The sequence below is a fragment of the Petaurus breviceps genome, unplaced genomic scaffold, assembly GCF_028583685.1.
Source record: "Petaurus breviceps papuanus isolate PSGF00001 unplaced genomic scaffold, PetGlider_PUasm1.0 90895, whole genome shotgun sequence".
Lineage (NCBI taxonomy): Eukaryota > Metazoa > Chordata > Mammalia > Diprotodontia > Petauridae > Petaurus > Petaurus breviceps.
In genome coordinates this window covers 20,905,959-20,919,223 of record NW_027187372.1, presented here as the reverse complement: position 1 = coordinate 20,919,223, position 13,265 = coordinate 20,905,959, and the positions used below count along the sequence as shown (strand labels likewise).

At 34.2% G+C, this 13,265-nt stretch overlaps 1 protein-coding gene across 1 annotated transcript in view; it reads right to left on the bottom strand.

The window, feature by feature from the left end:
- The window catches only part of LOC138151035 (complement factor H-like), a 112,228-nt gene that overhangs the window by 67,304 nt on the left and 31,659 nt on the right, over positions 1–13,265 (bottom strand). Inside the window, exons 2-5 of the mRNA XM_069074470.1 lie at positions 12,926–13,111; positions 12,455–12,560; positions 3,924–4,000; positions 2,770–2,961 (exon numbers count right to left, since the gene is read on the bottom strand). Coding sequence (XP_068930571.1) covers positions 2,770–2,961; positions 3,924–4,000; positions 12,455–12,560; positions 12,926–13,111 — 561 coding nt within the window. The remainder of the gene's footprint in view (positions 1–2,769; positions 2,962–3,923; positions 4,001–12,454; positions 12,561–12,925; positions 13,112–13,265) is intronic.

The following is a 13,265-nucleotide window of genomic DNA, read 5'->3' as shown; positions in this document are numbered from 1 at the left end:
GAGAGAGAGAGAGAGAGACAGAGAGAGAGAGAGAGAGAGAGACAGAGAGAGAGAGAGAGAGAGATTCACATGAAACCTCTGCAAAGCAATGCCATTGTGGGGATATGGCTTTCCCATTTGTTTTTTCCTATATGTCTTTGTGTTTGTAATGGGAATGGAAATTTGAAGATCTTCCCTGCCTCTTAATAGACCTAGGGGGGGAGTTTGAAGACTTTGAAAATAGACTCTGTCCCCTAATAGGCTGAATATAATCACATGGAGCCTGTTAACTGCTCTGTTGGCTGAAGAAAAGCAGAGCCCATAGAAAGCTGGTTCAGAACTAGTCAGATGGTGGGGGACAGAGGAGCTCAGGCAAGGAGACAGAGAGTTTTGTGAGTAAATATTGATCTTGTGTTGATTTGTAGGAAGGCTAAAGGATGACATGGCTCTCAGTGTTATTATGGCTTCTGAATATCTTGGTACTATGATGTAATATCGTGGTACTATGATGTAATTGGCTTACTGGTTTTGGGATTCATTTTTCTGCTGTCTAAATAAATCCTTAAGTTCTATTCTCTATCTGGAGTTTCTAGTATGTTTTGCAATCAAACGTCATGCTATACTTATAGTCACAGTCTTTATCATGATTGTGGGTGCTGTAAATATTGCATTGGTGCTTCAGTGTTCCTTGATGCTTTGTGTGCCTAAAAAAGTTTATATGTGGACATATGCTATCAAGCTATTCGAGATACCACATATGGAGAACACTAAGAATTTGATGGTGACGATGATGCTGCTGTAACATGACTTCTACAAAAGCTGTATTCCTTACAGTTTTTGAGACATTTTTTATTCTACTGGATGTATTTGTATATCAGGTTGACAGGAAAGGCTAATAGAGATATATCACTGCATTGAGATCTAAAGCTCATACAAGCTCAAGTCATAAATAATTTATAAGTTATACAGCAAGTTATTTAGTGAAAAAATCACCATATTTGATTTATAGCCATTCCAAATGACTGGATAGCTGGCTAAGAATTTTAGAAAATGTCCAACGTCTTCAGCAAGCATAGAATAAAAGCTTTACTTCACCATAGTGATTCTATATCTGTTAGTTTCTTTCCCCATTGCTCACACCTGTTTATTTCTCTCTTTTTTTAGTTTTAAATCAAATTGGCCCAAAAGGACTAAGTCTTTTATTTATTATTACAGGAAAATGGTGGTAAAATATTTTAGATAACCATTATTTTTACTATTGTTGAATTAAAATATCTAATTATAATGAAATATCTTACAAAATAAAGAGATATTAGCAGTAAAATAACATTTACAGAATGGTTATTTTTTTTCTATATACTGTATCAATCAAAGTGATTTAATGTGGTTGCTAACATCTAAGAGTTTATAACCACAAACTCAAACTCAGAAATTTCTATCCTATCTAAAAGTTGAACACTGGCTAGTATTCATATAAAAGAAAAAAAATCAGTCAACTGGATTTTTAAAAATCTTCTTGTCAGACTACAGTGAAGAAAAAAGGCTAGTAATACATTTAACATTATTTTAGTGTTCATTATTTTGTATATTAATGTTAAGTTTCTGTGATGGAGAAGAAGAGCATGCAAGAGATATGGAGTGAAAGTAAGTAGATTTGTTTTCACCTTGTTTGCTTTGAGTATGAGATGTCTTTTGGATAGCAAGTCATAGAGGAATAGAATGGAGAAGAAAGTTCAATATTAGACAGGTTAGAGTTAGAGAGGGAAAGATCTGCTAGGAGTTTACTACAACATGCTAGATGAGAGGTAACAGTAACCTGAATTATGATGATGGCATCAGAATGTAAAGAGGGCATATATGCAACAAATATTTTGGAGGTATAATTAACTAGGCTCCACAACATATCATATGTGTAGATTACAGTAGCAGGAAGATAGAAATATGTTTGGTTTACATGCATGGACTAAGAGAATTTGAATGCTACTGAAGGTCAGGAAAGTTACAGTATTTGGAGTTGGGGGAATGAAGGTTTTCAATTTTAGGCTAATATTGAGGTCCCAGTGAACTCTCTAAGAACAAGTATTCAATAAGTAGTTTGCTAGTACGAACTCAAAACATATGTCAGATAGCATGGTGAATGGAGATTTGGGAATTGACTGCTTATTGATCATAGATAATCAACTGCATAAGAGAAGATATAGAAATAGGTGAAAATGTAGAGAGAAAATAAGCAGAATGAGAACGAAGCCTTTATTAAAAAGAACATGTGGGGGCAGCTAGGTGGCACAGTGAATAGAGCACTGGCCCTAAAGTCAGGAGGACCTGAGTTCAAATTTGGCCTCACTCACTCGACACACTTACTAGATACGTGACCTTGGGCAAGTTACTTAACCCCAATTGCCCTACCTTCCCCCTCCAAAAAGAAAAAAAAAGAGTAGGGTAGGACTAAGGGAAGGAGAGAGAGAGAGAGTCAGCCAGGAAGAAAAGATAAAAGGAGAGAAGTGGAGAGAGAGACAGAGACAAAGATAGAGACAGACAGACAGACACATATACAGAGAGAGATATCCAAATGGGAATAAGGAAAATATAAAATGCAAAAAAAAATTAATTTTAAGAAATATACCCTGACATTGAAAAATCATAAATGCAAAATCATAAATGTCTAGGGCCATCTTGAGAAATATATTTTTTTGCTTTCTTTTTATCTTATACACATAGTACAAGAGAATATTAAATTATATGATAATGACAAGATGCAAAAGAAGTCAAATAAAAGTAAACTTTTCTTACCTACACATTGAGGTTCTTGTTCATTCCAATCGCCATTTGTTGAGCAGTGTATTTCCCTAGGCCCCTTCAGCTTAAAGCCTGGGTTACATTCAAACTGTACTACTTGGCCAAAAGTAAATTCCTGTTCTGGGTCAAGTGAACTTGCAGAAATTTTTCCATTTTGTGGTGCTGTCACTGGTGAACACTTAACCACTAAAAACATAAGCATACACTTATAGATGTACTTACATAATTTGTAATGTCTATTGTAAAAAAGAACTTAATTCTACAGTAAAAATGGGTTTCTAAAAAACAAAATTACTTGAACATTTCACTACAAAGATTTTATGGTTGATATAAAAGTGATCAATGATGTCTAGTAAAATAATGGCACATGCATTTTTCGTGGAGGGAATGGCAGTAAGGTTTGCTATTTTTGCAGTCTTTATAGAAATAAACAAATATTATCTTGAAGAACTGGTGAAAAATGAATATTTGAAGGCAGAAAATGAAAAAATGTGACTAGCAGTCTCTTAACAAATGCGTACTGATTACTTATTCTTTGCAATGTAATTATAATCTCAAGTATCACAAATACCTATAATAATATATTCCATATGAGTGACCTTATATTTATAATATTTTTCTTTACCTCATTTTTAAAAAATTAAATTATCTGATTGTTATTTTTGAACTTGAGTGCTACAGGAAAGAGCACTGAATTTTGAGTCAAACAGCTTGGGTGTAAATGTTGCCTCTCATTTCCTATCTACGTGACCTTGGGAGGCTACTTACCCTCTATGGACCACAGTTTCTTCATCTGTAAAATGAAGAGGTTGGACAAGGTGGCCTCCAAGGTCTCTTTCAGGTCTAAAACTATGGTCTATGGTCTATGATAATCTTTAGTGTTCCTAAATGTCTAAGCATAATTGCATTATTCTGATGACAAATCCTTATTATGCCTACAGTGATCTTAAGTGGCTGAATTACTAAGAAATACTAGTTTTCTGAGGATTGATTATTTCTTATAGGCTATAAACTCAAGTAATAAATAATTTTTAAATATGTAGGGAAAAAGTTCAATTACTGATTTATAGGAATGTTAAGTACAAGAAGGTATTTATTTAAAATACTCATTAAATTCAATATAAAATGGCCTTGTCATGCAAATGTACCTTCACAGAAAGGGACATCATTGCTCCATCCATCTGCTTCACATACACGGAAGTTAATTGGGCTTGCCAACTGATATCTGCAAATATAAAGCAATTGAAAGCAAAATCATGTTTGTGTATGGTTCAGGACACCTTTGAAGCATCTTTAAAAAATGATAATTGAATATTATCTAGCTTATTGTCAAACTCCTTTTTAGTGAAGATAAACTTCCATAGCTCAGTGAAATAATAATGATGATATATTGTATTTATGTAGCACTTGAAGGTTTTCAAAGAGCTTTAAAAATATCTTACTTTTTCCTTACAACAAGCCTGAGATTTAAGCATTATTACTATCTCCATTTTTGCAGGTGAGTAAACTGAGGCAGACAGTGGTTACGTGATGTGCACAGGTTCACCTAGTTTGTAAATGTCTGAGGCTAAATTTGAATTTAGGTCTTCCTGACTCCAGATCTAGCATTTTATGCACTGTGCCATGTAACTTTGAGTACTCCTCCAAACAAAGCATCTTGTAACCAATTAATGCTATGCCTCACCATTCTAAGCAATTGTCTTGCTTTATAAATTCTCCATGTGTTGTCCAAGCAAATGGTCAGTGGAATGGAAGAAGAGGGATAGAATCAGTGTACTTGGGGCCTTCAGGCTAGATTTCTTGACATTGTGTGGATATCTGTGAAGGATACAGGCCGCCAAGCAGTTAGTAGTTCACTCTTGCTGAATAATTGGGCTACCTCCTTTTCTATTCATGCTGATGATATTCTTTATGTCATAAGCTCTGTTCAGCTTTTTCTTGATAATACATCATCCAATCATGGACCTCTCCATTTTCCTTTGGATGAAATACAACTTTAATTCTGCAGAATTCAGTCACAAAGCAGTACTAGAAAAATATTAATTTTGAAAAAGATTGGAAGAGCAAGAAGGTGAAAGGAAATAGGTCAATCTTACTCTCATTGAATTTGGCTTAAGGAGGGAATAACATACACAGTCAATTGGGTATCTTACCCTTCAGGAAAGTAGGGGGGAAGGGAATAAGAGGTTGGATGATAGAAGGAAGGGCAGACTGAGGGAGAGGGTAGTTAGAAGCAAACACTTTTGAAAAGGGACAGGATTAAAGTAGAAAATAGAATAAGTGGGGGGCAGGATAGGATGGAGGGAAATATAGTTAGTCTTTCACAATATAACTACTATGGAAACATTTTGCATGACTACACATGTACAACCTATATTGAATTGCTTGTCTTCCCAAAAGGGGTGAGGAGGGAAGAAGGGAAAGAATCTGGAAATCAAAGTTTTAAAAACAAATGTTAAAAAATTGTTTTGTTTTATTTACCTGCAACTGAGAAATAAGATATACAGGCACTGGGGTATAGAAATCCATCTTGCCCTACTAGAAAGTTAGTGGGGGGTGGGGGAGGATATAAGAGAGAGCAGATTGGGGGAAGGGGTATTTAGTAGGCCTGCTATCTTGGAGTAGGAATAGAGGAAAGAGTGAGAAAATTTGTAACTCAAAATCTTGTGGAAATGAATGTTGAAAACTAAAAATAAATAAATAAAATATTTTTAAAAGATTGATCTTTCTGGAAATCAGAGAACTGAAAAATTTCCAAAGCAAATTCAACCTGCTCTCCTCTGCTTATTAAACTCTAATTCCATTTCTTTCAACTTTCTGAAGATCTTGAACCATCTTAAGGATGTAACTGTTTCATTTCTGTGTTTGTCCCTAGTATTTAGCATAGTACTTTGAACATAGATGCTTAATAAAAAAATTATCAGAAACTACTATGCACAATAATATTCTATGAAAACTCACAACATAAAATAAATATAGAAATACATTTTCAAGTATAAAATACCCACTCTAACAGGAGAATAGAGTTCTTTAAAAAATCAATATTAGAAAAAGAAATTAGACTAGCTGTAATAGAAGTACCAAGGTAGCAGATAGGAAACTTGATCTTGATGGATTCACAAGAGTATTCTATCAAACTTTTTTTTTCCTCAAGTGATTTTTTTTATTTTTTTGGGTTTTTTGAATTAAATTTTATGTTTATTTTTAGTTTACATCATTCATTTCCACAAGATTTTGAGTTATAAATTTTTTCTCCATCTTTCCCCTAGCCACCACCCTAAAACAGAGATCCCACTGAATACCTCCTCTCCCAATCTGCTCTCTCCTATATTCTTCACCCTCCCCCCTCTGACTTTCCAGTAGGACAAGATGGATCTCTATGCCCCAGTGCCTGTATATCTTCTTTCCCTGTTGCATCTAAAATAACAATAAAATTTACATATTTTTTAAATATTTTATTTTAAAATTTTGAATTCCAGATTCCTTCCCTTCCTCCCTTGTCACCTACCCTTACTGGGAAGATAAGCAATTCAATAGATGTTGTACATGTGTAGCTATGCAAAACATTTCCATAGTGGATATATTATGAAAGACTGACTATATTTCCCTCCATCCTATCCTGCCTCCACTTGTTCTATTCTCTACTTTGACCCTGTCCCTTTTCAAAAGTGTGTGCTTCCAACTTTCCTCCCCCGCAATCTGCCCTCCCCTCCATCATCCCCCCTCTCATCCCCTTCCCCCCTACTCTCCTGTAGGGTGAGATATCCTATTTAGTGTGTATGTCATTCCCTCCCTAAAATTCAATGAGAGTAAGGTTGACTCATTCCCTTTTGCCTTCCTGTTCTTCCCCTCCATTGTAACAGTTTTCCCTTGCCTCTTCTACATGAGATAGTTTACCCCATTCTGTCTCTCCCCATCTCCTCTCATTATATTCCTCTCTCACCTCTCAATTTCACCTTTTAAGTATCATCCCTTCCTTTTCAATTGGTCCAGTGCCTTCTGTCTATGTATACCTGTACACATATATACACACACTCACATATGTATTCATATACCCTCCTATATAGATATATATGTATGTATACATATATATACATTCATATTCCCTTAAACTATTCTCATATTGAGAAAAGTTTCCTAAGTTACAATGATTATTTTTCCACATAGGAATGTAAATAGTTCAACTCTAATAAGTTCCTTATGATTTCTTTTCTCTGTTTACCTTCTCATGCTTCTCCTGCTTCTTGTATCTGAATGTCAAATTTTCTATTCAACTCTGGTTTTTTCATTATGAATGCTTGAAAGTCCTCTATTCCATTGAATTACCATATTTTCCCCTGAAACATGATACTCAGTCTTGCTGGGTAGGTTATTCTTGGTTTTAATCCCAGCTCCTTTGACCTCCAGAATATCATATTCCAAGCCCTTTGATCCCTCAGTGTAGAAGCTGCCAGATCCTGTGTTATCCTGATTGTGTTTCCACAATATTCAAATTGTTTCTTCCTGGCTACTTGTAATATTTTCTCCTTGATCTGTGAACTCCAGAATCTGGCTACAATATTCCTAGGAGTTTTCCTTTTGGGATCTTTTTCAGGAGGAGATCAGTGGATTCTTTCAACCTCTATTTTGCCCTCTGGTTCTAAAACATCAGGGCAATTTTCCTTGAGAATTTCTTGAAGGATAATTTCTAGGTTCTTTTTTCAGGTAGTCCAGTAATTTTTAAATTCTTTCTCCTGGATCTATTTTCCAGGTCAGTGGTTTTTCCAATGAGATATTTCATATTGCCTTCTATTTTTTCATTAGTTTGGATCTGTTTAATAGTATCTTGATTTCTCATAAAATCACTAGCTTCCATTTGCTCCAAACTAATTCTGAAGGAATGATTCTCTTCAGTGAGCTTTTGAGATTCTTTTTCAATCTGGCAAATTTGGATTTTTGAGGCATTCTTCTCCTCATTGGCTTTTTGAGCCTCTTTTGCCATTTGAGTTAGTCTATTTTTTAAGGTGTTATTTTCTTCAGTCAGGTTGTTGACTCTCTTTTCATTATTTTCTTGCATCATTCTCATTTCTCTTCCCAATTTTTCCTCCACTTCTCTTATTTGGATTTCAAAATCCTTCTTAAGCTCCTCTGTGGCATGTAAGCAGCTCATATTTTTCTTGGAAGCTTTTGGTACAGGAGTTCTGACTTCTTCCTCCTATTCCATGCTTTGATCCTTTTTGTCCCCAAATTAGGAGTCTAAAGTTGGATTGCTGTGCTTGCTTTGCTTTCTTTGTTTGATCAAGTTGTCCCTCAATTACATGACTTTTGAGCTTTTTGCCATAGTGGAACTCTGCTTCCAGAGAGGGGAGCTTTGTCCCAAATCGCTGGGGTTTTCTCAGCTTCCAGAGATATTAGTTGGCTGCTCTCTCTGAAGCCTCCACACATTCTGGCTCACTGGTCACACACCCCAGGACTTCCACCCTAGACAGTGATCCAGATCCAAGCAGTTTAAAGGAAAAGCTATTACCTTTCAGACTGATCACTTGGTCCCTCTACAATCTACAGGCCAAGAGCTCTGAAGCAGCCATGCAGCGTTGGCTGCAAGGCCAAGGCACCTCAGACTCTTCTCCCTCTGGAGGGCAGAGGCCAGACCAAATTCCCAGACTCCCTGTTCCCAAAGTCCACTGACCTCTCACTTTGTCTTTGGCATCTATGGGTTGATAATTCTGGAAACCACCACAGCTGCTGGTGATCTACTCTCCCAATGTCTAGAGAGCTGTGGATGGTCGGGGTTCCCTGAAGTTAAAACCTTGGGCTATTGTGGGGCTTGGTTCAGCTCCCAGAGTGCTGCAATGGATCTTTCCTGCCATCCTGCTGGACTGTCTTCAGTGGGAGGTTAGTTTCTCTCTCTCATTTTGTGGGTTTTGTAGCTCTAAAGTTTGTTTAGAATCATTTTTTACATGTATTGTTGGAGGTGGAAGCTGGAGCCACGTGGAAGTCCTGTTTCTACTACATCATCTTCGCTCTGCTCCCCCTCTATCAAACTTTTAAAGAATAATTCAAACCAACATAATATAAAAATTCTCAAAATCTAAAAAGAAAGGATTCAATCAGACTCCTTTAATGAAACATATGTAGTTCTACTACCTAAATTAGGAAAGGATAAATGCAGAATGATAGATCAATATCATTAGTGAATATGGACTCAAAAAATTTAATAAATCCTCATCAGAGACCACAGCAAATCATCCAAGAAGTCATTCATTATTATCAAGTTGTATTTATATCAAACTTCAAGCATGATTCAACATTAGGAAAATAATTAACATACTTAATCATATTAAAACACAAATTCAAAAGTACATGATGTTCTTTAACAGACACAGAAAAAGTCCTTGACAAAGTAAAATACATATTTATGCTAAATGAAAAAATCTTACAAAGAATGAACATAGTGGGATCTTTTAATAAATCATAAAAATATCTATATAAATCCAAAAACAAGCACTATATACAGTATGGACATATTAGAAGCTTTGCCAATAAATGCAATAGTAAAGCAAAGATGTCTACTCCACCCACACTCCACTGCTATTTTATATAATTCTGCAAATATTAGCAATAAAATAATGGAAAGAATTAAAAGTACAAAGATTGGAAATGAGATAAAAGTGTTCCTCATTACTGATGACTTGATTAACTTGAAAAGTCCTAGGGAATCAGCAAAATCATTGACTGATTAAATTAATAGCTTCCCAAAATTTTAGACTAAAAAATAAGCCATAAAAAATCACATTTCTCTATAATAATAACAACAAATCTAGGAGGTAATAGAAGAAGGAGGAATCTCATTATAAATTACTAAAAATGAATAAAACATTTGAGGTTCAATCCACCAGAGCACACAAAATGCTTGCGTAGATTCAACCACAAGTTCTCCTTAAAGAAAAAGAAATACAGTTTAAATAGCTGAAGAACTATTCAGTGCTACACCAGGCCATGCCAAGATAATAAAAATGACAATACTGCCAAAGTTAATTTACAGTTTTAATGTTATGCCAATCAAGTTATCAAAGGGATACTTTATATAACTTGGTGAAATAGGACTTGGTCCAAATTCATTTGGACAAATAAAAAATCTAAAATACCTGAAAAAAAATTTTAAGTAGATGTGGAGGAAAAATATTTCAAGAATAGCACTTCCAAGTTTCTACTATTAACTATCAGTGAACAAGGCCATATAACATTGGTTTAAAAAAATAGAGAGGAAAATCAATAGAACATACTAGATAAAGGAGAATCAAAAACAATGGAATTCAGTAACCCAATATTTGATGAACTGGAAAACAAATTACTGAGGAAAGAACTACTTATTTCAGTAAAATTGTTAAGAAAACTGGAAAGCTAACAAGCAAAAATTGTGTATAGCTATATATTTTATACCATATCCTATGGTAAATTCTAAATAGATATATAACCTCAACCATAACAGTAAAAAAAATAGAAAAGGAAATTGTATGGTTTTCATAGTCATACATAGGAGATAAATTTTTTTGCATTTTTTTGGAGGGGAGAAGGTAGGGCAATTGGGGTTAAGTGACTTCCCCAAAGTCACACAGCTAATTTTTGTGTTTTGTGTTAAGTGTCTGAGGTTGTATTTGAACTCAGGTCCTCCTGACTCCAGGGCCAGTGCTCTATTCACCTCCATGTAGCCACCCCTAGGAGATACATTCTTAACCAAACAAGGATAGAGTCAATAGCAGAAGGTAAAGCTCTGATTACATGAAACAGGAAAACATCTGCACAAACACAACTTAGGATAAAAAGTAAAGAATATAATTTTGAAAAAAAAAACCTTTCTATCAAAATGGGTTGATATTCAAGACAGGTAAACACCCCCACCCCAGTCTATCACAAAACAAACAAACAAAACCCAAAAGCCTTCCCACAAGGGGTATAAATACAAGAAAAATTACAACCGATTAATGGTCATTAATACTGAGTGAATTTCAAATTAAAACAACCTTGAACTTTTGGTCTAACTTTTAGAAACTGACAAACATGACAAAAGATAGGAATAGTCAATGTTGGAGGGGTTATGAAAAGATAGACAAGTATATTGTTGCTAGAATTGTGAATAATTTCAAATATTTTGAAAGTAATTTTGAATTAAGAAGATAAAGTGATCAAAATATCTATTTAACACAAAGCTTTCACAATTAAGCTTGTATTCCAAGGAGGCTATTGATATGATTAGAGTTACCATATGCACCAAAATATTCATAGAAGCCCTTTTTGTGATAGCAAAGAATTGGAAACAATATTATTCAGGGAATGCCTAAATGAATGTTGGTACATAAATATAATGAAATATTATACTGTAAGAAGTGATGAATGTAGAGAATCATGACATGATCTATATGAAATGGTGCAGAGTAAAGTAAGAAGACCTTAGAAAACAATATATATGACTACAACGATGTAAACATAAAGAAGCACAAAAAAATCAAAAGTGAATGTTGAAAAATTACAAAGGACAAATATGGCATCAAAGGAAAGATTTAAAAAAAAAAGATAGCACCACCCTTTGCAGAGGTGGTAGGTCTAAAAATATAGTACATTTCACATATTTTCAGACTTCTGAAATGTATATTTGTCAGTTTTTCTGATTTTTCTTTTTATTACCTTTAGAAATATTATGTTACATGGAATGTGTTAAGGAAAGGGAGAAAGCTATTAGGGAAAATTTTGGTGATTAAAAAAACAAAATACATCAATAAAATTTATTTAAAAAGACAAATCTAGAAAAATGAGTATAGTAGGTCCTCATAAAAAAATAATCAGTACCAAAAATTGTCAATTAAAATGAATTTTCTAAAAATAAGGACCAGCATTTTAGATAAATGATAAATAAATGTTTCTTTGGCACTTAATCTTTGGAATGAAATTAACAATAATGAAAATAACTTTAATTTCAAAATGTAAAATTTAGGTTATACTAAAAATTATATCTAATTATTAAATCAAAGAATGACAAGATTTTTTAGTGTAATTTCTTGACAAATTCATATGATAACATGCTTAACTTTTTCATAAAGGAATGGGAAGGGGTTAGATAGTACTGTGAAGCAAAGATGTTTGAGTAGGAGCTAATTTTATGAGTGATCAATTAATTAATGAATAGTTTCAGTTTAGAGCTACTTTTGTTGCCCCACTCCACTTTGTAGGGAAGCATTACATAGAATAGAGACCCCATCATAAGAGGTAGGAAGATCTGAGTTCAAGTTCTTGATTTCAAAATATAATAGTTTTGCAACCCCCAAGAAAGTCACTAAATTTTTTAGCACTGCAAGTAACTCTCTAAGATTATACAATTCAGAATCAAGACCAATCTTCCCTTACCAGGACCTCCTTTACCCATGAAATTATAGTTACATCGGAACAAAAGATCACAGCTTCTCACCTAAATAAGACTCAACTTCCTAAGTTCAGGCACTTGAATAATAAATATCAGCATAACTAAATTCCAGGTGGTTAATCTATAATAATTTTCCATTTCAGCACAATCCATCTGCTTACTTACCTCTAAAAATATTTTTAGATCGCATATGAACAAACTTACAAGGTAAAAATATTCAATTTGATTATCTGTTCACTTTGACAACTTTGCTACCAGTTGTTTAAAATTCTGCACACCTACCCTTCATCACATTTATATACAACCCGTGATCCAAATAAAAACTCAGTGTCTTCCAGAAGTTCAAAAGAACCAAACTGAATATCTCCAGGATGACCACAGGGCTTTCCTAAAATAAAATGACAAAACATAAAATGATGCTATATTAAAATGAAAATACCTTTATTTTTTGCCCTGTATTTGAGTAAGATGGACAAGGTCTATATTATGCAAAAACTTCTGTTTTATGTTAGATTTACTAGACATTAGTTTTTACACAGAGGCAGCATCCTTTGAATTTCTCTATAGCCACATACAAGGTATATTATAATAAATATTCTAAGCTTCCTTTGCAACACTTCAGCAAAATTGTTCCTTTTTAGAAATGTAACTTTTTCTTTAAAAAATTATAATGTTCATACTTTTCACCCTATTGCATAATTTACAGCACACATGTTAGTTAACAAAAATTATACAAAAACAAGAAATACTCACTCATACATACTCTGGTTGGGTAAACAGACTCCCATTTTCCATTCTTACATTCCATTATAATACTTCCAAGTGTTCTATATCCAGGTCGACATTTGTAAGTAGCACGTGTACCTTCTCGATATACTAACTCAGACCATGTCCCTGTTAGAATTTCTGTAGGTTTTCTTGGAGGGCCATCATTACAGTCTGTGGAAGGGAAGAGGGGATGGGGGATGTCAATTTTGTTAATTTAAAAAAATAGACTAGGACTTTTGAGTTCTAAGAGATCACACAGCTTCCCCCAATGTACACACACACACACACACACACACACACACACACACACACACACACACACACA